General features: G+C 42.0%; 1 protein-coding gene across 2 annotated transcripts in view; it reads right to left on the reverse strand.

Moving 5' to 3' along the window:
• Positions 1–25,190, reverse strand: part of GLP1R (glucagon-like peptide 1 receptor) — a 57,554-nt gene that overhangs the window by 24,057 nt on the left and 8,307 nt on the right. The window contains exons 3-6 of one of the 2 annotated variants that reach the window (XM_009585978.1): positions 7,865–7,974; positions 5,721–5,729; positions 5,115–5,221; positions 1,449–1,602 (exon numbers count right to left, since the gene is read on the reverse strand). In XM_009585978.1, coding sequence (XP_009584273.1) covers positions 1,449–1,602; positions 5,115–5,221; positions 5,721–5,729; positions 7,865–7,974 — 380 coding nt within the window. The remainder of the gene's footprint in view (positions 1–1,448; positions 1,603–5,114; positions 5,222–5,720; positions 5,730–7,864; positions 7,975–25,190) is intronic. The other variant, XM_009585979.1, reaches the window with a different exon arrangement.

Here is a 25,190-nt window from a genome sequence, read left to right on the forward strand (position 1 = left end):
TTGCTAAATTAAACACATTTGAGTACTGAAAGGACAGAAGCCAGTAATAGGTGCTATACACAACAGATAGATGCTTTCAACAACATTCCACCTTTAAAAAAAAATTAAAAATTACATGTTCTGCATTTTTCATCAATAATCAGTGGATTATAATTTGAAAAGCACAACACAAAGATGAAAAGAAGAGCAAGTGAAAGGTACTGTAACAACTGCAGTGAATCTTTTCGATTCCCCAAATATTGTTCTGCAGCTGAGAATTTCTCTATTAAAGAGCAAATAGGGGATGCCATAACGTTGACTATTTTCCAAAGCAAAAGATTTTTGATAGAACAGCAATATTGCCCAGTGCACCACATTTAAGTGCAAAATCTCTCTTAGCTGGTAAATTACAGAGAGGTGGTCAGCAGGGCTTTAGATAAGTATGAAACCTGATTACCTAATTAGTATATCCATCGGATCTGATGAAACCACTATTGGATAAACCATGTGTGAAAGCATAAAGCCTAGGTTTTTCTGAAAGGAGGGAATGATTGACAATCCAATGTGAACATTTCCAAACCATTTAAGATATGTATTACAATGTTATTTTCTGCCAATTCATACATTGCAGATGAGAAGAAATCAACCGTCACATGAGATTCACTACGTGCTATTAGCACTTAAGCCTTCGGCAGAGTGTCAGAAAAGGATGGGTACGAAGTATGCATCAGAAGACATACCCTTTACGACCCCAACCCTGTATTGCAGCAGCAAATGCTGTACCCGTGTTCTAGAACCACAAGAGCTATACAAATAATGAAAATCCCTTTCTTTGAAGATTCAAGTACATTTTGTATTCCAAATCTAAAGGGGGAAAGGCATGCTTTCATCATATTCACAGAAGAGCTGTATATCCTCTTCCTTCGATTAGAAGTATTTAATTAGCCTGTTCCTCCAAAGCTTTTCTAAATGCTTTCAAATTTGCATTTTAATCAGATGCTTCCCTTTTTTCCGTCATTAACAGATTATAAAGATCTCTAAGAATGACCAACTAATTTGGTCATTATACAAGATGGACAGTCCTATCACAAAAGGTGCTGGCTTAGGGAAATGAATGCCCCCTTGTCACTGCTAGAAGAAATGAACCTGCAGCATGGGAAGAAGAGATGGGCATTTGTATACATATATCAAAAATCCACCTCTTCATGTTTCCTCGCTCTAGTAGAGGCAAACTTCCCACAGGCAGAGAAACATGCCACGGCATCAACGACTTGCCTGTACCAAGCCCGAGGTGGAACAACTACAACCGCATACATCATTGCGCTACAAGTTTCAGAGAAACTCCGTGGACTGAAGAGCAGCATTTTGTACAACCCTTGTTGTACAAAATGAAGTTACCTGCTGTCATGCAAGACACACCACAGTGATGACTCCAATATCCTGAGAACCACCACAGTGTCTGCCCCTACCTGGAAGGAGATAAGTCCTTCCCACTGGTGGTCTTGTGTGGCTGTGCTGTACATCCACTTCACCACTGAGTCTTTAATGAAGACAGATATAGCCCGGAGGATAAAAGAGGTGAAGAGGTTCAGGTGAATATAATTCCTCGTGCAATGCAGATGTCTGTAAAAAGGAAGAACCAGTCATGATCCACTACCTATGTAAAAGCTGCAACATCGCACATAGGACTGAGGGAGGGAACAATGATGAGCCCTGTTGAAAATCAGGAGGTACCAGAGGCAATCCCATAACTCGAGAATGGCTGTAGGGATTTCAAACTGTCTTTGGGAAGAAATCACTATCAAGGAAAAGACATTCAAAACTTCAGCGCTAAGTGTGAATGTTTGGGGGAAGGAAGGAGATCAGTGCGTAAGGAAAAAAAATTTTAAAAGTTTAAAAAGTGTAAAAATAAAGTCATTTTCAGAAGACATATCTGAAAGGACTAAAAAAGTCAAGTTTCACATAATGCTGGATCTAATCTCTTTGACTTGACCCCAATGTCACTGCACAGGTTTACCTTGGCAAGGCTCAGGAACTGGTGTGCAGTACAGCTTCTGGCTGTGCTCAAACCCACAATGAAAAAACATCCACCTGTAAATTACCGCTTTGACAAGAGAAAAATCTGTATTCAGATTGCCTCCTGGGGGAATTGTAAATACTTTCTGTAGAACTAAAAGGAACAGAATTTTCACCTCTGCATTCAGAATTGAAAACAAAAAAAAACAAAGAAAAAAATCCTCTTGAATTTCAGCAGCCAGCCGCAAAGACAATAAAATTGCTACTTGTCAAAAGAACACGTTAAGGGATAACAAAAGAAACTGCAGTCATGTAAATGGCATCCAACTGCAGAGTGCTGCCAATGTTTCATCAGCCTTATCCACAAACATTTTTCTTCCAGCACTGCAAGGGTACACACTTTGCTTCAAAGGAAATTACACTGGGTATGATTCTTCTTTGATGCTAAAAGATACAGGTAACATATGATAAACAGCAATTGTTCCAGCAAAAGTTTCAGTGAACTTATGCTTTAAATGTCTATTTTTACTGCTCTATAAATTTGGGTAGAAAAATAGACTTGTTATTGAAAGTTATCGGTTTTACACTGAAGAGGAAGGAGAACTTTTTTTTTCCATAGATCAAATAGAATTCCTTGCATCATTTTTAAGTCACAGCTTATTTCAAAACTTACCTATGATTAATATTTATTTTCCTTTAACTCAAAATTTATTTGTTGCTACCCTTCAGAACGGCTTCACATTTAAATCTGATTGAAAAAATTATGTAAATTAGACAATTGAAGAAAATAGGTTGCAAGTAGTTACTGAGTATTTCTGCTACAGGCAATGCAAGTTATTCAAACTGTTTCAGTCATGAAGTTATGGGCCTAATTCAGCTTTCACCACTGAAATTACAGACTTTTCTTCCATTTCTTTCAGAGGATGCAAAATTGGACACTGGAGATAGATTGTTTCTTCTGCTGTATCATTATTAAAAACAAATATAAAGGTTATTCTGTAGTCTAAGGACTTTAAAAGGCCTTCCTATTACAAAAGTGGAGAACATCAGCATTTTGGTGCCACTGAATTAGATTTTGATCCCCATTTGTTGAGGCTGCACAGCTACTGGGGAGAGGCCACGAGCAGAGGTTCCAGTCAGAATCCAGCAACTGCAATCCACGTAGGGGTAGGTCTCATGTATTGAATGAGATCCAGGCCCAAGTTGTCTCCAGATAGACAATTTAGACAGGAAAGCACAAAATGCATTGATGGCATAGTTTTAACAAGGCTCTCATCCCCTTTAACAACTCTGAAACCTCATTTTCAAAATCAGAAGCACACGCTCCTGTACACTTCTCCAGTCCCTGCTTCACAGTTAAAGGAAAAAATGCTAAAGCATCCCTCCACAAAAGTCAGGGCATCAAAATTCTTTCTCTCCTACCAGTCCTCGGTGACAAACTTGCTCTTTGTTCCCTGCCAAAAAACATGCGCATCCTTCCTTCCTTCAAAAAGTATATGGTTGCGCTCTGTGACCTTTACATTTGGGCTGCTAAGATTACTCAAAAAGTGTCATTGATGGGTGAAACAAGGAGAAAGCGCTTATCCTGGGAGACATTTGGAGACTTCAAGACCATCTGGTGTTTTGTCAGATGAGTCCCAAAGTTGCACAGGTACAACACAAGTACAAATCAATTACCACGTGGCATTCACAGAGGGTGAGCATGTGTCTGATTTCTGTAGTCATTTTAAATCTTCTTTGAGATTGCTAGCCTGTGCTTCTCCACTTGAAGGAGGAGGGATAATACAAAGCTAAGAGGTGTGGTACAACATTAGAAGGCTTGCATCATTTTAGTTCTGGAAATCAGAAGCTAAAAGGCACGACTGATCTTTTTAAATACGTAAGGGGTATAAGCACTTAGGAGGGAGGAAAGGAGAGGGACTGCCTTGCTAACAGAGAGTGCTGGCACCAGAGCAAATAATCATTAAGTGGCAATGCTAATGCTTTAGTCAGGGAAGAAAGTTTCTTAAGGATCAGAGCACTGAAGGTCCCTGACCTGATTTCAAGTACGAGTACCAGGAGATGGAAAACGGTATTTTTTTAGGAGGCAGCCCCATCAGCGTCTAAGAGGGATGACGGGACCTGGCAGGGGGCAGGACTTCATGGCAGAGGGACTTCCTACCCACAACAGAGCAGGATCACATCTTTGTGTTTTCTAAATATCAGTCTCCTGTGCTCAGCACCCCCAAACTGCAGGGAAGTCTGGCTGGAATCAAGACACCTCTGGCATTTACAGAGGAAAAAAAAGAGATCACTCTGTTGGAGTCTAAAGTTGGGGGTTTTGTGTTTGGTTTTTTGTTTGTTTGGTTGGTTCATTTGTGTTTTTTTGGGGTTTTTTTTTTTCTTTTTTTTAAACCAAGCCTACACAGGATATCGTTGGCATGTGCAACCAATAGTTTCTTAATTTTGATGTCCTCCATGCAATTTGTTGGTGCACACGTGGATGAACCCAATACACCAATCTGACCAGCTGACAGCAATTTATTTCACAGAAACTTTTTAAGTTTCAAAATTAGGTTCTCTTCCATATTGCAAAAGAAATAAGAATTTCTGAAAGTTCTCCAAAAAGAGAAATTGTGTCAAAAACCCATTTCTGTATTGAAATACACCCTGCATGTGAGGGCTGGGAAATAGGCCAGACTGAGATTTATGCTCTGTGTAATTCCAAGCAAAGCAAGATGAAAACTTCTGTCCTAAATGCCTTCTCACACCCCAGACTAGTGCCTCATCTGCAAGGTGACACCCATGAGGGAATGCTGGAATCTCTCTATTTTTCCACCTCTTCCAGTGGAAATTTCATTGAAATAAAAAATATCACAACAAAATATTTCAACTGATAAAAAGCATCTGCTCCACACATTCATACAGGTAACACTGCAAAAATTTAGGAATTTTGCTTGCATTTTGAGAAGAAATGATTGTAGGAAGGAACACAGAAGTGGCATAAGATAGAGAAATAATGAGGTGATGGAAGAAGGGGGGGGAGGGGGAAAAGTCAAATGTTTCTGTCAAAATCTGATACTATCATATAGAAAAACATAACACCTTTTCTCCACTCTCTTCAGAGCTTCACCAGTTACCTGAATCCAAGAAGAATGGCAGTTGCTATTACAAGGGCAGAGAAGGAAAGAGCATATCCAATGGTGTATATGATGGACAAATTCAGGAGCTGTTCTTCTGGTGCATCCTGAGAGCACATAAAGGAGAAAAGAAAAAAAAAAAAAAAAAAGGGAGGGGGGAAAAGACAGATCTCATGGGCTTCAGTTCTTTTCTCCCAGCTGCTTTCTAACTTTTATTAATGATAACCAGAAGTCATTCTCCTACTTTCAAGTTTAAATGCACATATCAAATCAGTCTTCCACTTTCCGTATGCTCTAAAGAAATAAAAATTTTATCTTAATTCCCCAGCTGCTCCCAGGTGTTCACTCAAACAGTTAGGTTTTGCAGCCAGGCTAGAAAATAGATAATGTGACATTATTTCATAATAAAGTTGGAGAGCTGTGAATTACCACACAAGCAAGTCTTAAACAGATGGCCGGAAGCACAGACACAACTCAACCCTGCAGTAAAAAAGGCAAAGCTGATGTTTTCAGACTTGAACACTTAAAGCAAGTCTCCTTACTGCTGTAAGGAGGGGGGTCCTTCGGCTACGTCTATACTTAGAAATAAAACAGGCCAGGTCCCACTCGTTGACTCTGAGGCAAAGCATGCCTCGCATTCATACCACTAAACTCTTTTCTGCCCCCAAATAGTCTCTCTCCTGCCTGAACTGTGCAACCTCCTGGTAACAAACCACAGCCCAACACCATCTCATGACCTAGGTGTCACAGCACTGCCTGGGAGAGAGCGACCCAATGCGGGCCAGAGCAGCGGGGATGCTCGCACCCCCCTGACAGCCCCGGACTGTGGCTCTCTTCAGATTCACTTTGAAGACATGACCACTGAGATCCTTGCTTGAAAGTGCTGGCCAAAATCTTTAGGGAGAAGTATTTGAAAAGCTACAGGCAGGTCTGAATTGTAACACAGGCTTATTGCTCAGCCTCTGAGGCACATTCATATTCTCTATTCTGGTTCATTTCTAAGCACGTATCTTTGTCTAAATAGACTCAGGCATTTCACTTCCCTTCTTCAAGCTGCTAATTCTGCAATTGACTCCCGAGACCTGTGCTGTACAAAGAAATACATTCGTTGTACTTCAGATATAAGTACAGCTATTCAGATGTACTTTGCACAGCCAGGAGGATTTAAGGTGAACATACAGGCTGCTCCTCAGGGATTTGCTAGGTTAACGTTTTAAAGGGAATGATATGAGAGCTGCCTCACGAAGAGAAAAGACAAATCTCTTCAGTATCAAAGCTCAGGCAAACTATTGAGACCTGATAATTTAAAACATCTACACAGATCAAAATCATGTTGCACACTTAAAGTAAACAATGTTATTTTATAAGGATTCACTCACAAACCCTTTGGATTTTGTTTTAGCAACAGTGGTAACATAATACAAAACAAACTTATCAAAACAACCTTTTGTTCTCATGTACAAGATGCATAAAACAAAGTAGGTTATTAGGGGGCTCTATACACATTAGCTGGAAAACCAAACATGGCTGTTTGCATTTCAGGGAGTGACACCATGTACACAGGGTTTCAGAATCCAGATCAGTTCATGGAAACGTGGAGGCAGATACCAAATGACCAAGTGTTACCATTAGGTATCTCTCTCCTTAGCATGTCCCAACACAGCTCTGGAAGAAACCTTAATGGCAAACAAGGAAAAGTCAAATGACCAGGCTTACTCTTTGCGTTAAGATAACGCGCTGTGCTGGGATACCCCAGAACATGGAAGGGACAAGGAATAAGGCTGCAAATTAAAGGGAAAAGTTAAATTTAACATATTTGGAGAATGAGAAACTATCTCTTTTCCCACCTCCTTCTAGTCTGCAGCCATTTATTCCTTCTGAAGATATGAGGCACTGAGCAACGGGAACTCCAGAGGGCACAGAACCCGCAGCACTTGGGAATTTCATGTACTTGAACTGTTTTGGCTAGGTATGTACTAGTTTCCAGTACCCTGGGACAGAGAGAGCGCACTCAATTTATGTGACGAAAAGCATCGCCCTTGGAGGCTCACAGCAGTAATGGTATCACGTGTCATGGGAATGCACACCGTGCACTAGCTGACGCCAATGGCTGACAAAAATCGCCTGGAAATCCCTACGCTCTCCTTCATTTGGTGCCAGGCATCTCAGCTCCCTGCAGAGTATAAAGCACTAGGCAAGAAAATAACACTGACAAGCCTAATTCCATCACCCACAGCAAATTAAGGTAAAAAGACAAAAAAAACCCAAACAAACAAAAAGCAGGGACTGCCCCCTGCCCAAAAGGTGAAAAGCAAATATCCTTGTTCAGTTCAGTTCATCTTAATCACCTTAATAGCTGCTAACAAGTCAGAGAGAACAAACGGTCACTTTATTGTAACGACATGCCAATGGAAGAAAAGGCAAAGGAATAACATTAGGTCACTCCCCTGGTTCGGATGGGCTGCAGTTGAGCCCCCTGCACTGCACCGCACCGCAGCTGGGACTACCTGGTGCACTTCTCTTGGCTCTCTTCACGTACCTTTAAACCTGCTCTCATCTACCCTCCGCGTTCCCTCTGTTGAAGGGGAGAGGCCTGACATCCCTTACCATTAGGCTCTCTGAAGTGAGGCACCCAGGATGAGTCAGTAAAGATTACTTTGACAGGACAAAAATGGGCATCAGTAAACATATTTTTCCTCTCTTCTGTTTTGTCCTAAACAGCAACAGCAGCAAGAGATGGAAACTCTTACCTGCTCAGAGGCCTCGCACTCAGACAGGTTCCTCCAGGGCAGGGTCGAATTCTCCTTCAGCAGCCATGTCCCCTCCGGGGTGCAAAACCGATACACCTGCCCACGCAGCACTGCCAGAAGCAAAATGAGCCACAGGGTTAACGGGAGGAGAGCCTGCTCGCGGGGCAAGGTGCGCAGAGCGGTCTGAGGCTCGGTGCAACCTTTCTTCCCCACCGATGGCTCTCCTGGCTGGAGGGGGAAGCCGCGGCATCGCCGGGGGAGTTCCTCGCCCGCTCCCTGCCTGCAGCGGGCACTGCTGCTGCTGCTCGTCCGCAGGGCCAGGGAGCGGCTTGGGAGGACACTGCTGCAAAGGGATCAGACGGCGCGTACTCCAGGACAACTGCTAACCCTTCAGCAGCAACAACAGTCTGAAATAGTTGCTGCCGTCTTTGTGTGGATTTTACAACATGCATGAATTCCAGCTCACTGAAATATTAGATTTTAAGACGCACAAATTTTGGAAATGTTAAGCCTCAGCTACAAAGTTCACAGGGAAAAGGCGGCACACAAAGAGTAAATGTGCTTTTTCTTTTCTGAGATCATGCAGACCCAGAGAAACCTCAGAATAGGTATGCTAACGCAAGCTCCCCCAAATGTAAATGCTTATACAAACATCTGTGCTACAAAATGAAGCCGTAAATCTTTGCCTAAATGACCCATGCACTCCCTTTATTCCTTCTGTCCTCATGTTTGGATAACAAAACCAGCAATAAATAAAACGCCTTTCCGAAGCAGTTAGCAGCTTGATCTTGTAAAAGCAGGTACGATGAAATGGCTCATAATAAAATTACATCAGACTGAAGCACCAATATAAAAGCACAAAGGGGAAGGAGCACTCAGCCATAGTGTATCAAAAGAAACCCTCTCACTGGTGTCTGGAGTATTGGGGAAGTCTAACAACTTTTACAGCTGTACATAAGCAACCTGGAGGTGCCCGTGTATCAGACCATAGCTAGAGTAATGATGTCGGCTGCTTTGCAAACGAAGTTTCTTACTAATCACATTTCTCACCCAGTAAACCGACTTACTCTATGTTATGAAGCTACCCCTCAAAAAGCAGTGCGGGGTCAATCCCTCAACCAGGGTTAGCCTCTCCTGAGGCAATGTTCAGAAACAGACACAACATTTTGAGATATGAGAAGTCAAATTAGGAGGATTCCATTCTACACAGGTATCAAAATACCTCTCAATTACAGCTTTTCCTCAAACCCAGCCTTGCCTGCTGCAACCTCATCCTGTTGTCAGCTCCCTCATTACTGCAAACTAGAACTCGTTAGAACTCGGCATTTCTGTTCAATGGGAAAATATTAAAACTTATTTGAAATTATAACAACCCAGTAGGCTATTTGCATATTAGTTGACAATTGGTAATTTGTTTGATAATTGTCCGCGGTAGACTAGTAGTAGGTACTCTAAGTGAAGAATGATGTTTTAAAAAATAATATAGACATTCATATTCTAATAAGCCATTTCTAATGAGTATGCTAAATGGTAACCGATAATGGTTTTGGTAGGCATAGTCTATTTGCTTTTGTAATTGGTATACTGAGTATACCAGTATGAGATAATATAAAAGTGATATAAAAATTAAGTTATGCCTGGTGGAGGTTTTTCCTCACTATTAAGGATATCTGTTTGCGTATGTTTACACAAAAACAGAAGGAGAGATTAGGTCAGCACGTGTAACATATACATTCACATCCATTAACTGCTATGAACATTTTGTCACCCGCTCTCATTACCTACTGCCAGTGCCAACCACTTCCTTCGGTCGGTTGCTACAGTGTTAAGGATCTCACACCTGATGGAGGGCAGCAAGTAGGAAAGCATCATTTTTTTTCCCCTCAAGATTAATGGACAGCAAATTGAAGTAAGCCACTCAAAACATCTATGCAAAGGCAGCTCTAGGAATCAGGAATCAGTAAATATTATATATTAGAAGCCAATGAAGGTGAAAGCCAGGGGGTTGAAGTCTAGAGGGTCACAGGACTCAGAAATTCAGTCTGACTGCCATTGCATGAGCTGTAACCAAGAAGTATTACAAGACAAAATTATTATGAGACACAATCTCAGACAAAAAAAAATTCCACTATATTCCTGAAAAAAAGAAAAACTTGCTAAAAGGAGAATTGATTTTTTTTTTAAAACCATTATTTCACATTCTCTGAAACTGTGAATTTTTTTCCCCCCAGTATTTCTTACTGTCAAGATCTAATTGGGATGAAAGCTTAGCCTCAGTGTATTTATTTTCTCTCCAAATCATCGTGACACATTTTAATTTTCTTTTTATTGATAACACTTCTTTTGAAATAATGAGGAAAATCTATTGTATGCTGAAGTCTGGCATATATTGGAGAATGGAAGAGTTTACTGTAAACGAAACATGAAATTTGCCATCAGACAGAAAAATAAGGCCATTCATTTAGATAAGAAGAAAAACAAATGTAACTCTGTTACACTGGGAAGGAGAGTTCCTGCCACATCTAGGAGTCACAAACACTCAAACTGGACTGACGGCTCTTATGGACCTCTGTGGATCCAGCTGTGGCAGGTTGTCGTAGCCTCACTGCTCGCCAAAACAGTGGTGGTCAGTGCAGGACCCAGAGGCAGCCAAAGACCACCTGGGCTGCCTGTATCCAGGAAGAGCCTTAAGAAGCAAAAGAATTAATTAAACCAAAAATCCAAATAGATGAGACTGTGTATGAGAGTGTGAGAGCGTATACGTCTGGTCTATGGCATCATTTATTAGCCAAAATGCTTATAAGAGGAAAAAGTTAAAAAAAAGAAAACTTAGACTTTAAGGCAGCATTGAGATTCTGGTTGATAGATGGAGAGATGCTCATCAAAGAGTTGAGAGACCGCACAAACCACGACATGAAGAGAGGGCAGGGCTGATATACTGCAGGCAGCCAGTTACTCTCAGGAATGTGAAAACAAGTCTCACCGCTGTGGAAATAAATTATTTTCAGTTATGTATTGAACACCACAGAACCCACACAACATCAGCAGACGTTTACCAGGGGGGACCGTGAAGGGCTCGGTGATGGATATACAGCACACGCGAGACCCTTCATGCCCGGCAGCTGGGCAAATCCAACACCAGCACCGTGCAGGACCTGTGAGGCAAACCCATCCCAGGGGTGCTGACATCTTTGCATGCTGTGTGATCAGCCGCAGAAGCCCCCCAGAAAAGGAGGCCCAGAGCCACAGTCCCACGAGCCCCGGCCTTCACACAGCATGGCCGCTGCAGGATGCGCCTTTGGAGCAGACCCCTCCTGAACCGCATCATCCTGCAGCCAGTCCTGGTTTCTCTGTTTCCTAGAAGCACAAGGCAAACAGCCTCCGTCTACTCATCCGTAACAGGCTCCATCACAGGCAGCCACCTGCTACCGCCCAAACACAAGAAAAAAGCTGTTAATGACTGACAGCTCAGAAGAGACACGCGCTTCCCTGGTCTTGCCTTACCAAAGAGAGGGACAGAGAACAGCCTCAATGCCAGAAACTCTGCTCTGGTACGTCTCCAAAATAACTGATAAAAACCTTAAGCGGAGACTTTAGATCTCTTTTGTTTCATATACAAGCTAAATTCTCATCTTTGCTTAGTGAAAGCAGTTCCAACTAATTTCAAAGGGATCCACTGGCTTTTAATCAGGGACATCTTGATTCAAGCACTGCAAGTACCTTACCGTTCTTACTGGTCAGAGGAAACCATGTGGTTTGCATTGAAGCTACCTACAAATATTCTTAAAACAATTTTTTCACATGGACTGTTTATGACTCCCTCTCTGCACAGCTGGTCACGGCTTAGGATGGCGGAGATCTTCAACCTCCTAAAATGGATAAAGCGACAGTATTCGTACACGTTCTCTCTTTGCCATGGGCCTGATCCAAAGCTCACCAGGAATCTCATTTCCTTCAGCTTTCATATGAAGCCATTGCTGAAAAAAAAATCAGTTATTAATACGTACAGAGGGAAATTAACAGTGACATGCTTGGAGGCTGCCTGTGTGCCATGACAGAAGGAAGGCACGCACACAGCTTCCCCCTCCACTGCTGAGCAATTTCAGCTTCTTGCTTGCAGGTGGTTTAGTCAGAGGTGATTCACATTTGTCCATGCCTGAATTCTGCAGAGTGACTCAGGCCCTCTTACCTTTAATGCAGTGCAAATACCAAACATACAACAATCAGCTTCAGTTCTAATAGATCAGCATAATGAACAATCTTTTTTGAAGGTTCGAGTGGTTGCTGCCTCCTTGCTATCCTAAATACCTTTTTCCTGTCTTGTAATGCTTTTTGTTACCATATAGTTTCGAATCACACTGATTATTACATTCTAGAACTGGCTATCACCCTCTGCAAACAACAACAATTAAAAAAAAAAAAATCTATAGCTAGTGCACAGGGAATCTGATTTTATTTAACCTGGAAGCTAAATGCATTCACTTACAAAGTTGCATAACCTTTGGAACAGCAGCTTAATGATGCCAGTTTATTTGAACAGTGTCAATCATACCTCATTAGAATTACATGTTAAAACATGGATTGATGCCCAAAACTCTGTCTCTGTAAACTGATAAAAGACAGAGAGGAGAGCTCAAGAGTTAGCACTAAAGTTAATAACATCTATCTAGTTCTCTGATGAACCTGTAAATCAAATCAAATACTACAACTAGCTGAATACTCTTATATATGGAGAAAATACGTTATCACATGGGCAGCAGGCTCACAAACATTTCCTTATTAGCCCACCTTTACTAGAAATAAAACCAAATTGAATGATTTCTCCGCTTAAAACGACCAACCTGATCTGTATTTTACAACATCAGGGTGTCAAGGTCGGTGCGAGATTACTCACCCAACTGTCCCTGAGGACAAACTGGAACATTATTCATTGTAAAAACAAATTACAGCATGTCCTACCCAATCAATTCTATTCAGGCAGAGAGATGAGAGAATGAGGAAAAGAACAAGAGAGACCGCAGTTTTGTCTGGCTGCTGTCTGTCAAGTATTATAGACTTCTCCTCCGTTAATACCTATTCTCTATTTCCAGCAGGGGAAACGTTTTGGAAAAAGCAACAATTTTCTCTATAAAACAGGGACTCTGTAATATGAGAGCGTCACGACAGTCTTCAAAGCAGACTGGTTTGTTCCTGAAATGAGCAACTTGCCCTTTGATGGGGACAACAATTTATCAGAATTTAGGAGGTTGTGCCCCCATCAGCAGCTCCGTTCAGCTCTCATTTAGTGTGACCTTTGCACCGCCCTCCTGGAAGGAGCCACTCTTGGCTGTAAAAGCTGCTGCATAAGGGTCACTCAGTCCCAATCCTGGTGCTGCTGACTGTGAAGACATCCTAAACCAGGACTCGTGCACCGTGAGCACGCAGCTGGAAATAGGACACCAGGGAGCAGCCGGATGACGAAGCCTCCAGGGAGCAGGAGCAGCTCCAGCCTGCACTACTGTCCAAGAATCACATTTATCAAAATGCGCATTTATGCTGGGCTCACTGCCACATCGTCCAAAATTATATTACCTCAACAGGCAGTTTAACTACGAGTACTTTATTTAGTATCCCTTCCCACTATTCCTCCTCCCTCATAGCGTATTAGTCATCCCAACTCCTTTGCTTTAGTGATGGTAAAAAATTGAAAACCAGCTACGCCTTGCATTTTGCCTTGAAGGCAGAAAGGTTGGTGGTCACTTCAAGTTCTTGCAGCAGGAAGAGGGTAATTTTCAGTTATACTCTATGGTTTGGGTGAGAGGTGGGGAAACAGATCCGAACATCCCTACTGTGACTTTTCGCCATCACTAGGTCCTAGCCGGAAAGATCTAAGAATCCCCCCAGCCTCTTCCAATAAAAAAAATAATTACTGCGAAGAAGAAGAATGACAAGAGAAAGAGAGTCATGCATCCACACTCCTACCAAGAGACGGATGTAAGCTTACGCAGACCTAACAGATACCTTTACATGGTGCAAGGGAAAATCCAGTTAAGCCAGCGTAGGCCATGCCACAGGCTGCACAAGCCCACCTGCCATGCCCTGGAGATCCTCAGTGCCTGAATACCAACAGCACAAAGTCAGAGACTCTGCATACGGAGATGATGCTGTTTGGCATCACACAGGGGGTATTGCCTGCATATAAATTCTTATTTTAAAATATCCATTTTGGAATGAAATTAACACAACAAAACTAAACATTCAAGAATTAGGAAGTGTTAAGCTAAAGCTACTTATGTGGGTTTTAGTTCCACCCAATAACACTGTTTCTATGTACAGAGTCATACATTTTTTCCAACAGAATCCACTGTTTTATTCAGGATACAGAATAGAGGGAGATCATTTAATGGGAAATTATTCATCCTTACCACATGAGATGTCAAGTCATACTTAAGCATACTGAATCAAGTCTATACCAAATACACTATTTTCTTATTTATACGGTCCATTCCAAGACGACGACTTCAGCTCCCCAATGAACACTAAGTGCTAATATCTCATATATGTACAGAAGTGATCCAAAAAATAAAGAACATATTCTAGTCACATAGTAAAGCCAGATTTATACAACAAAGAAAATTATGCAGCCGCAAAATTTATTCTGCATGGGCGTTCGGTTCTCCTAGTGCAGAGATCTTCCTTGCCAGCTCTGCAGTATCTTGCTTCACTCAACGCAAACTCCCACAGTTAATGAGGCAATGATCCTGCAGAGAAGAGCCCCCTTTACTACATATCTCACAAGGAGATCCATTCTGCATAGTGAAGGAATAAGAGATCTGTGGAAAAATGATAGAATATAGCTTAATAATTGAAAACTACTTGCATAATGGTGGCCAATAAAGGTTGTGTGAGCAAAGTAGACCACGCCAAATCATAAAGCATTCCTTAAGTTGTAACCTTATACATCATTGGGTAGGAGTCAATATCTCATAAAAATTAAAATACCTTCCTGAAAAACAATACTGTTTTTAACACAGAGTATTACCCTAAAAGGAGTCATACTCTCCAAGCATTTCAGCTGAGTAACTTGTATTGAGAAAGAGCTGCATTAACTATGCTAGACCGCACTGAAACCTAACATAACTTTTTGAAATATACTTTAAAAAACAACTTATAAAAATGCATGCATGTATGTGTGCATTAGGTTTAATAGAGAGTATTTATGAACTATAAAATATATGTGATTTAATGTAATAAAAGAAGATTGTTTATGAAAAACAAGTATTTATGATAATGGTACAGCTTTGTGAAGGTTTGGTAAGATACCAAAAAGCACCATTAAAAGTTTTGTTCAGAATAAATAAAAGTGGGTTGGAATAAATTTATTGCAACAACAAACGTGATTGGAAGTTTAATGCATAATAAACTTGTAAAAACAGTGCTAAGAGGTTTTGTGTTTTAAAGTTACTGGATCAGTTAGTTAATGTAATTAATAGAACGCATCTCATTAGAGGATGGTAAAATGAAGCAAAAAATTATGCAGTAAGAAGTTTTCTTAAAAGGCTGCAAAAGACACAACTAAAGTCTTCCCAGGGCAGAGGAAGGGATCTATTTTACTATGCCCATGCTCCAAGGACTTATAAAAATAAGCAAAGAACCCCCCAAATAAACAAACAAAACATGCAGACAGTGAAAGAAAAACAAAAGAAAAGGAAACAACTAGGCAAATTATTAGCATAATGCCTGCTGAGCTAAAGCAAGGAAAAACAACTTTGAGAAAAAACAACAGATAACTAGTATGTTAAATATGCATAGCTAGGAGGGAGAGGGAAGCACACACACAAATAAACACCAGTTGTTTAATGCAGCTTCTAAGCAAACAAGAAGCTCCAGAAGATGCAGGCTAAAACCAATACCAGGTGCTGCAAACAAACTGACAATCTTTGGCGACAGGGAAATTAGTGGTATTTAGTTATCCTCAAAAACAATGGTATAAAGAAACAATGATTCGATAATCCTAATTTATCATCTTTCACAGGACAGTTATAAAGATAAATCAAAAAGTCCTAAAGAACTGGAAGCTTTCAGCACAGGCAACTGCAAAACATCATAAAATGGAACCCAAGCCATGAAACTTAATTTAGAAATGACTATAATTCCACAAGTATTACCCAGTATCTACAGAAAGTGAAGGAAGTGGATACTTCAAAGCAGAACAAATACAATGAAGGATCTCATGCGTTTCAAAGAGTGAAGACGTACATTTTTATTGAGCAAGCTGTGCACTCTGACATTGGTTAAAGGCTTATTACCTCTGTGTATATGCGCTAAAGCATCTGAAGCTGTAAAGGAAAATTATATCAACTGGTAAAGGCTTTCCTACAGATGTCACTCTTATACTCTCTGCAAACCTAGCATTACAGATATAAGCTGCATCTACACGGTAAGAAGTAGTGGTATGCAATAAAACCCCAAACGCAGCTAGCTCAAGTATAAGAAGAAATACAGCCCTTGGTTCTGCTGCTCAGGACACTGCCCCACATCAATATATCCCCGTGCTTTGCCAATGGATTTCTCCGCTACACAAGAGGATACCGATTTTGAGTTTCAAGCTCCATAGCAGATATACCCTAACACTAACATTTCTCTGCCTTCCTCTCCCAGCCCCTTCCTCTTCCCAACCCCTTCCTCTCCCTGCCCCTCTCCTTTTAGCTACTGTCACACTATTCCTTTTTCTCCCCTACTTACATTCCCCTCCTTCGTTCTCCTCTTCAGCTTTATTCTTCCAACACTCCCTGTTGCTGCAATGCTTACTTCTATGCTGCTGATCTACCCACCCACCGCTGACCCTTCCCCTTCACCCTGCACTTTCCTATTCCTCTCTCAGCTCCTACTCTGACTTGCCGTTCTCCAAAAACACTGTAATTAAACAAAATTGCAACCTGACTCCAGCCTCTCACATCTCCTTTCTCGCCGATCCATTCCTCAGCCCTCCTCATCGCACCCCAGCAGCTCCTCCTGCTCCAGCCAAGCAGTGAAGAGGGGTGAAATCAATGAAGCACCTCTGCTCTCCGATCTGGAGCCTACTGTGGCCGGCAAGGGCACAAGAAGTCCTGCTCAGCCTGTGCACCAAAAGCACATCTGGCCCGACAGTCACACAGGATTTGAGGAGAAAGGACCATTGCTCCGCTCTCATGTGGCCTCTGGAGACTGTAGGTATAAACTCTAGGAAGTCTAGGGAGCACACATCAGGAATTCACCCCCGTGAGCAGCAAGAGGCATATCACTAATACCATAGAAGCCATCTTCCTCTTCCTCATCCACATGCTGAAATGCAGAACAAGGTTTTGACAAAATGTTCTTGAAAAACGTCTTGAAAAACAGACTTCTATTGTGTTGAATTTCAGTCAAGCAAAGTTCCGCAAACCTATAAGCTACTAAATACAAGCTCTTACAAATAATACAAAAAAGCACCAAGTGCTTTTATTGTGGAAATCACCATCTTCCCTGTCAATAATGACTGGAGGCCACTATAGCTGCATTTATGTCTGGATTTACCTTTCCATTACAAAGCCAGTTTTTACACCAACATCTGATTCTTACCCTCCATCCCAAAGTTGGGACCTACCCCCGATATAAAAATCAGGAACTCTTACACCATTCTATTGGTAATCCTCCCCAAGTTTTCTATTCCATTTTCGTTTCCACTCAATTTTCATTGCTTGAAAGGTATCTGGATGGACATACAATCCTTCTGACTTAAACTTTTCTTTTCCTGCCAAGATGCAATCCTTTCCTTGAATATCCACTGCCAACCCTACCTCACATTTTTGAAAACTTAGAGGCCCACTGTCATTCATCAGCCACACAAACGCAGTGTTTTCCACATTTTTAGCCATGCTTTCATTCTGTTTAAAGGAAATTGTTGATGCCCTGCTTCATTAAGCTCCAGGGCAATTATCAGGCAGGTTTTACGTGTGGAAGCCAGTTTTTTTGCTTTCAGAGGAAATATGCTGATGAGCACTTGATCCTTTTCTTGCCTAATTCATTTCTGCTCATTCCAACTGTCAAAAAGTAAATTAGTTCCAGAAAGGTCAGATGAGCCTGGCCAGGCGCCAACCACCACTATCATTACTATTGTCATTGAACTAGTCATGTACCCAGGTTCTCTCATAAACATGTTGCCCAGAAAAATTTTGTTCTTATTCAAAGAAAATTTAAAGTGATGTATGGGAATCCTAATAGTTAACATTTGGAGCATGTTTGAGGAGGATTAAACATACTTTCAAAATTCATAGCAGGGACCTGGGTCTCTCAGGGAGAATCTAGTCTATTACAGAAAACTCTCAAGGGGAAAGTTGCCAGCAAAACACATGAGTGGAAAAGGATAATACTGCAAAATACATAAAACTGTGTACATGATTAACAAGTGCAATCATTGTACACAGGTTAGCACATTTTCAGGTTAAAGCTGCATTTGTGAAATGGCGTGAAAGGGAGGATGTTCTATCATTAGACTACTTGCATACAGACACCTTTTAAGCCAGTCCCCATGTTTTGCATGGCTACTCTGTCAAATGAAAATATTATAAAAAATTCAAACACAAAGCCAATATTTTCAAGAGGCAAAGAGTGTGATTTGCCTTTACGTAAAGCATTTACTTTTATAGACATACAAGTAGATTGAGTTGTATCTTCACCCAAATTCGACTGAGGATCTTGGGAGAAAGAAGCAACCTTTAAGCTCACTATCGCACCAGAGCGTATTTGTTATGTCAGAGAACATGTATAGGTTGAATGCGAGAGGAACATTTCCCATCACCCAAAGGTAAAGCGCCAGGGATTCCTCAAAAAGGGAGGAAGAAGTGGGCCGTAGGTCATATGGGTCTTCTAGCAAGTTGCTCTCCACCCATGCTGTTTTAAGATCAGGCATTCATGTTTTATCCTGTCTTTGGGACTTGGGGGGGGGGGTGGTGGGGAGAAATCAATACTTTACTAATTAGCAACATTTAAGTAAGCCAGAAAGATAATAAGGTGTTTTCAGCAAGGCATTTAATTACGTAGTACACACGAGGACTATGTTAATTCAGGCCCTTAATTAGTTCAGCTTACTCTTTGTCCACCCTAATTAAAAATTGCAAGTTCTTAAGTGCAAGTAATGCGAAGAAAGGCTTGAGGTCCCTCCATTTAATAGAGTATACTGGTAGCATGAACAAATAGAAGTGGGTAGATAACATATACTTCAGTTATGCAAGACCTGTAATGAGAGCATAGACAAAGTTTAAGGTAATTGGTGAGCTCAAACATGTCTGTTGGAAGCTAAGCTACCTGCTAGACCAGCATAGGCAAGGCACAGAGGTAGTCCAGTAAATTCCTTGCAGCTGGGTGTAACGGTGTTTATTTCTCACTTAAATGTCCTATTCACAGTCAGTTCAGCTGGGAGCAACTTCTCAAGCAGTCGCAGAACGAGGTTCAGCTATGTCTCTGCAGAGGTGTGCCTTGATATCCTTGACAGTACATCTCAAGGAATTACTTTAACAAAACAAAAACGTTATACATTTATAACTGAACATTGCTGGAAAACATGCAGTCCTGCCAACTACTCTAACTCCCAGACGCAGTCACAGCAAGCTGATACCCTACAGCAAGGCTGTCCAGCATTTATGCTATGTCCAGCAAGGCAGAAAGCTAAATTCTTCCTAGAGGGCCTCAGGTGACCAGATCTGTACCTGACATATGAACGACATGCAGCTGCTCCTATCACCCACATATGCACTTCAGTGTCTGGCCACTGCAAAGTCTCCTTCTGTTCCTATCACACATTTGATGGGGAATGCCCATGTTTTGGTTGCAGCAGAAGAGGAATCGGAGCATACAGCTTTCCACTATCCCTACAGGAAGTCACATATCTCACCCCAGCTGAAAGTTCATGAGCCACTGCTCTGTTGCATGTATCTCAATCTGAAGTTAACCAGCGATTTATTTAAAAATATATTTCATTTGTTTAAACAAAAAAAACTGATAAAATGGAGAATGGCGTTGCCACATGGCCCACAATAGACGCATGTTAATAATATCTATCTGTTAATGATTTTTGAAATTTATTTCTTCCAACAGTCCCTGTATCTACCCTTGAGATGAGCAGCATATGTTCTAGAGTTCTCTAGTGTACTACCAGATGGAGACTAACAAACAGAGGCAGAGGTGAACTTGAAAGATTAGGGGGTTTTTATTATTATTTTTTTAAGCAAACTGAGATTGCCAATTAGCTTGAGACAGCTTTTAGTGCAAGGAAGTATAAATTTTGAATTGCTTATGGGTTAGCAAATGCAAAGCAACATCTTTTTCACTGAAAAAAGGTCACACCCCTTTCCAGCATTATGGAGAGCTTTCTGGAAACTTGGTTTTATTAGAGCAAAGAAGGGAAGAAATGTAATAAATGTCTAATCATCTTCACTGTATCCGATATTTGAAGTGAAATTTATTTTCTTGCACGTTGAAAGACAAACAGGTAGTTTAGCTATGCGCTCACGTAGCCATCTGCTAACTGTCTTGATTTTAACAAGATCTCAAACTATGAAACTGGATGATTAAACAAAAAGTGAGAGAGATTAAATCAGACAAGGTTTAACCTGGTCCCCCGAACCAAATGTTCCAGCCATGCATATACTTCAAAACGGTCTGAAGGAAAACTCTCACACAAATGTCTGCTTCCTCAGCTGTAGGGTTTTCCGCAGACCCTCCAGAAAGCAACATATATTGTTTCCTTTGGTCTGCCTCGCACAGGTGACAGTAGCACTTCACCGCCCCAGCATCATTACCCGTGGGAGGTCTCACAAACAAAAGAAATCATCTTCTTTCTGTTTCTGCTTTTTGCTTGTGGCACTATGGCATTCTGTTCCCAAACTCCCTCTCCCTCCGAGTGTGAACAATGCCCAAACACAGGCAACACTGGGGAAAGGAAAGAGGACCAGGACAGTGGATTCAATCCTGCAGCACAGCAGACGCCCCAGAAGTGCAGCTGCTTGAACATCAGCCCTCCATGACCATGTTCGAGGGCAGGGGGGTGTGGGGGGGAAGGCACTAAATCACTGTTAGGAAAAAGTTGGCTGCAGAAGCTTTTCCAACGGCCTGCAGACGGTGGGCCCAGGAGACTGGTGGGACCACATTGCTCATGGGACAACATTTGAGCAAGACTTACAGATACAAATAGACGAAGTTGGTTACGTCACTCCCCCGATCCCAAACCAGTGCTTACCACCAGCTTGCTCCCCACCACGCAGCCGCCTGCCCAGCCCAGGAACGCTCTGCTGTGGGGAGAGCATTACGCGACTGGCCACCCCCACCAACTGTCACCGACCCAAAATCCCTGCTGAAGCAGAAGTCTACTTGTAATCCTCTCTCACCTGGGTCACGATATGGCATGCCACAGACCCACGCACTTGTCGCAACACTTTGACAAATGTGACAAGGTTCTCTTTCCTTTTTCAGCCCTTCTCCTTGGGGGACACAACCACCACAGATGAATCCCTCAGATCCCAAACAAAATCCATTTCAACACTTACGCTTCTGCTCCTTGTGTAGCAGGGAACAGGATCTGCAGTATTGCTGTGCATGATGCCATTACAACTGTGTAAGTCTATAATCACAGCTTTTGGGGAGGGGAGAATGCCACACAGGAGGGAAGTATTAGGGCTTGCCAAGTTCATGATTTAAACAGTACCCAGGACTAAGCTAGACACTAATGCAGGGTGGGGACTGTGCAGACAATTTCCATTATCTCTGCTGCACCACAAGAAGGTTTGCGGGTATCTCATAGCCCCAGCGAAATTGCTTTTTGAAAAGCATAAAATCCTCATGGTCAGATTGGTAACCTCCAGCACTTGGCAGTTCTGAGGCAATGCCCCATTTCCACCCAAAGCCTCACGCAGAGCCCACACCGACCTAAAGACACGTCAGAAAAAGCAGTTCTGTCACCAGAGAGGGAATGGGGAGTGTTGGAAAAAGGGTCTCAAATGTAGGTTACAGCAGGGGGAAATGGGAAAGAGATGACCTGGATGTGTCCCTACACCTAAAGGTACTCTGGAGCAGCAGCCCGGTCTCTGGCCTCTGCATTACCGCACCCCTACATGAAGCTTGGTTCGTGCAATCTCTGTGACTGGGCAAAACTATTGTGTGAAGTACAGCTGTGGTCCCAGATCTCCACAACGCCCTTCAACTTATTAGATTTAATCAGACTCTGACTGCATCTCTAGAAGCCAGAGGCAGCCACCTGCCAGAGGCAGAGATCATCTGATATTACTGCTGGGTTATTCTGCCACCAGAGAAACTTTCAGGTCTTTCACGTCACAGGCTGAAAAGTTATGTTGTTTCCAAGGGTCCCCAGGCTGTACTTTGCCTGGTCTTCTGGGAGAACAAAGGAGCAGGTGTCACCATTCAACACATAATGTAGTAAAGAGAGGATAATATAGAAAATAAAGTGAATTATAGGAGACAAGTGATTCAAGGTAAGGTGAATGACAACAGAAGTTGTTAGTTAAACAAAGGAAAGGATTTCGAACTAGGAGAAAGGTGGATCTGCAGAGCTGGAGGAATTACAAAGCATTGAGGTCTCGTGGTAAACAGCAGTTAAAGGCATATAAGCCAAGAAACGTTCAGGATTTAATGAGAGCTTGGTAGTTTAGGAGTCCTCCAACGGCCCATGTATGGTCATATGGGAAGACTTCATAGTAGTACAGACAAATCATTAGGCCTTATGTCTCCATCCAGGACCGAAGAGAATCCAATGCACACCTGGGGCACAGCTTCTGGTTTAGTTTCCTCCAAAGAAACAGACCCCAAAACTGCTCAAACTAACCCAATCACAGCAAGCAGGATAATCAGGGGGTTGCTTCAAAATTCACCAGTGCCAGAGCAAGAGACCAATACAGACACAGAGCAGCAGTCAAGCCAATTCAAGGTATCAGACACCTCAAACCAGAAACAGGTTCTAAGCTGAAACAAAAGCATTCAAAGAGTTCAGAAGATTTTAAGTGGACATCTGAGTTGCAGCCACATCTGTGTTAATGCAAGTTTGCAGCCAGCCTTTGTGCAGCCCAGTACATATAGGAGCGAATGATGTGGCTACTGTTCACATAACTCTTGTCTGAAACTAGTACCTCTGGAAGGTTTTTTAATTAAAAAGGATTTAGTGCTATTAAACAATAAAATATCAGAACCCCAGAGGAGGCATAATTGCAAGATGAATTGTGCAGCTCCACAGTTTCCAAATCCACATGGTGTTATTGGCAGCTGGCCTTCAATTATAAGAAGGTAACAAGAAAAAGCACACAGCCAGTGACAGTGAGGTGAGGTGCCTGCTGCCCCTTAAAGGGATACTGCTCCCCTTGGAGGTTTCTGCCCTGATGGGACTTTGAGACAGCCGCTGCCTTGTATGTATTACCATGTATAACTGATAGTAATCTCACTGACTACAATGGGAATAGCAAGATATGCAAAGTTTACCTGGTGTAACTTCAATGCTACCATAAACTGAGTAGGCTTTCTGGGTTTTCACTAAAGTCAAGGTTTGGCCCAAGGCACATATGGGAGCAAAAGCTTTGACTCAGACAGCCAGAAGTACATGAAATTTGCCTTCAACAGGCTTTGGCCGTGGTCCACAATCTGTGCTGGCAACTTCACAGAACAAATCCTTTTAGCAATAACCTCCCTCCTGCTACTTCAGCATCTCCCCATGAAGACCTGCCCAACAGTGGGAATTGCATAAGAACAAATAGAAGCAAAACAGAGCTGGAGTGAAATAGCCCATACAGGTTTGAAATTGCTGTAGTTTGCTCTTTCCAAGATGTATAAGCAGGCTAAAAAAGCTTTGGTTTGTTTTGGGGTTTTTTTTTGGGGGGGTGGGGAAGCAAGGCATGGCAGAAATTAAGCATATGTCTGTTTTGATAATCCAGACATTTCACTTCATATTTTCAAAGCATTTCAAAACACCACTTTGAAAAACAAAGTCTTCCTAAAGAGAAAATTTATGAATTTCGCTAGAGTCCTGAACAGAATGCTTTGTTTGATCAAAATTAGATTCCCCTCCACCTTCTGTTTGCCCCAATGCCACTGCTTCTCATTGTCCCAAAGGGCTTCCTCACTACATGCACAAAGCTATTTTATATGGCGCTAGAGGGACTCAGATGACTTTATGAACTTCTACCATGTAGTTATAGCCCAGCAGTGTCTGGGCTGCTCATTTGCTATGATACCAAACCCCTGCACTGAGCTGTGAGGCACATTAGCCACCTATTTCTCATTCCAGTGACAATGGTTTAACCTGAAGCAGAGGCTACTCTAAACCTCAGCTCCTTTGGCTTCAGTGTGATACTGATTACCCAGATACCTATAATATCCTTATTTCACAATTTCCTGTTGAGTTAAGGCAAGACTGTAATGACCAATGTACTTGAAGCAGATGAATGCTAAAGCTGCAGTCACACCAATCAGGAAAATGATCGGGGGGGGGAAACAAACAAACAACACTCAAAGGAATGAGGACAAAACCCCACATTTCAGTTGGCTGAAATTCCCAATCTAGTTTGCTGCACAGCTACAGATGAGAAAAAGGCAGTAGTGAAGTGCCGCTAAAGAAACATGTAATAAACCAACCGTCAGGCCACATCCCAAAAGTGCACCGACAACCCAATGCCCAGTACTTCAGTGTGAGCTATAAAACAAAAATTCCTCTAAAAATTCAGGTTTAATTTATTTGCCTGTCACAAAGCAAGTCTGTGGCAGTACAGGGATACACGGTTTCAAGCATAAAATCTCGGTCTAATGTTGTGATCTTTCTACTGTTCAATTATCACCGACATATTCCCAGCCTTCAGAGTCCATCCTTGCAGACAGCATGCCAATACCGAGTTTGGCAGGGATGCTGACATACCCGCTAGGTAACACAACAAAAAAAAGTCTCAGGCTCAGCATTTCTAAAGTAATCTGACACAAGCGGGGCAGTATTGATTGTCTCTGCTGTACTGTATAGGCTGCCTTATCAAGCAGCACTTTCAAAAAGGGCAGAAGACCAATGTTGCAGTCACAAGGCGAGTGATGCTGTGAGACAAAACCTTGCAACTGCATGCATTGCTTAGCATAAAAGACCTGCAGGCCCATCCTCCATGGATCTGTCTTGTGAAAGACTGGTCTTGAGTCTCCGTATGCACACAAGTCTGAATAGACGTACAGCACTGAGAACACCAGTTTCATTCTCAAGTTTTTCAATGAACTGATTCCCATCTCCCTGCAGTTGTTCTTGTATCTTGAGATAAATGAGCAATCCAAAGACCTGGAGAAAGCATTACTGCTG

Source organism: Fulmarus glacialis, unplaced genomic scaffold (assembly GCF_000690835.1).
Source record: "Fulmarus glacialis isolate BGI_N327 unplaced genomic scaffold, ASM69083v1 scaffold12269, whole genome shotgun sequence".
Lineage (NCBI taxonomy): Eukaryota > Metazoa > Chordata > Aves > Procellariiformes > Procellariidae > Fulmarus > Fulmarus glacialis.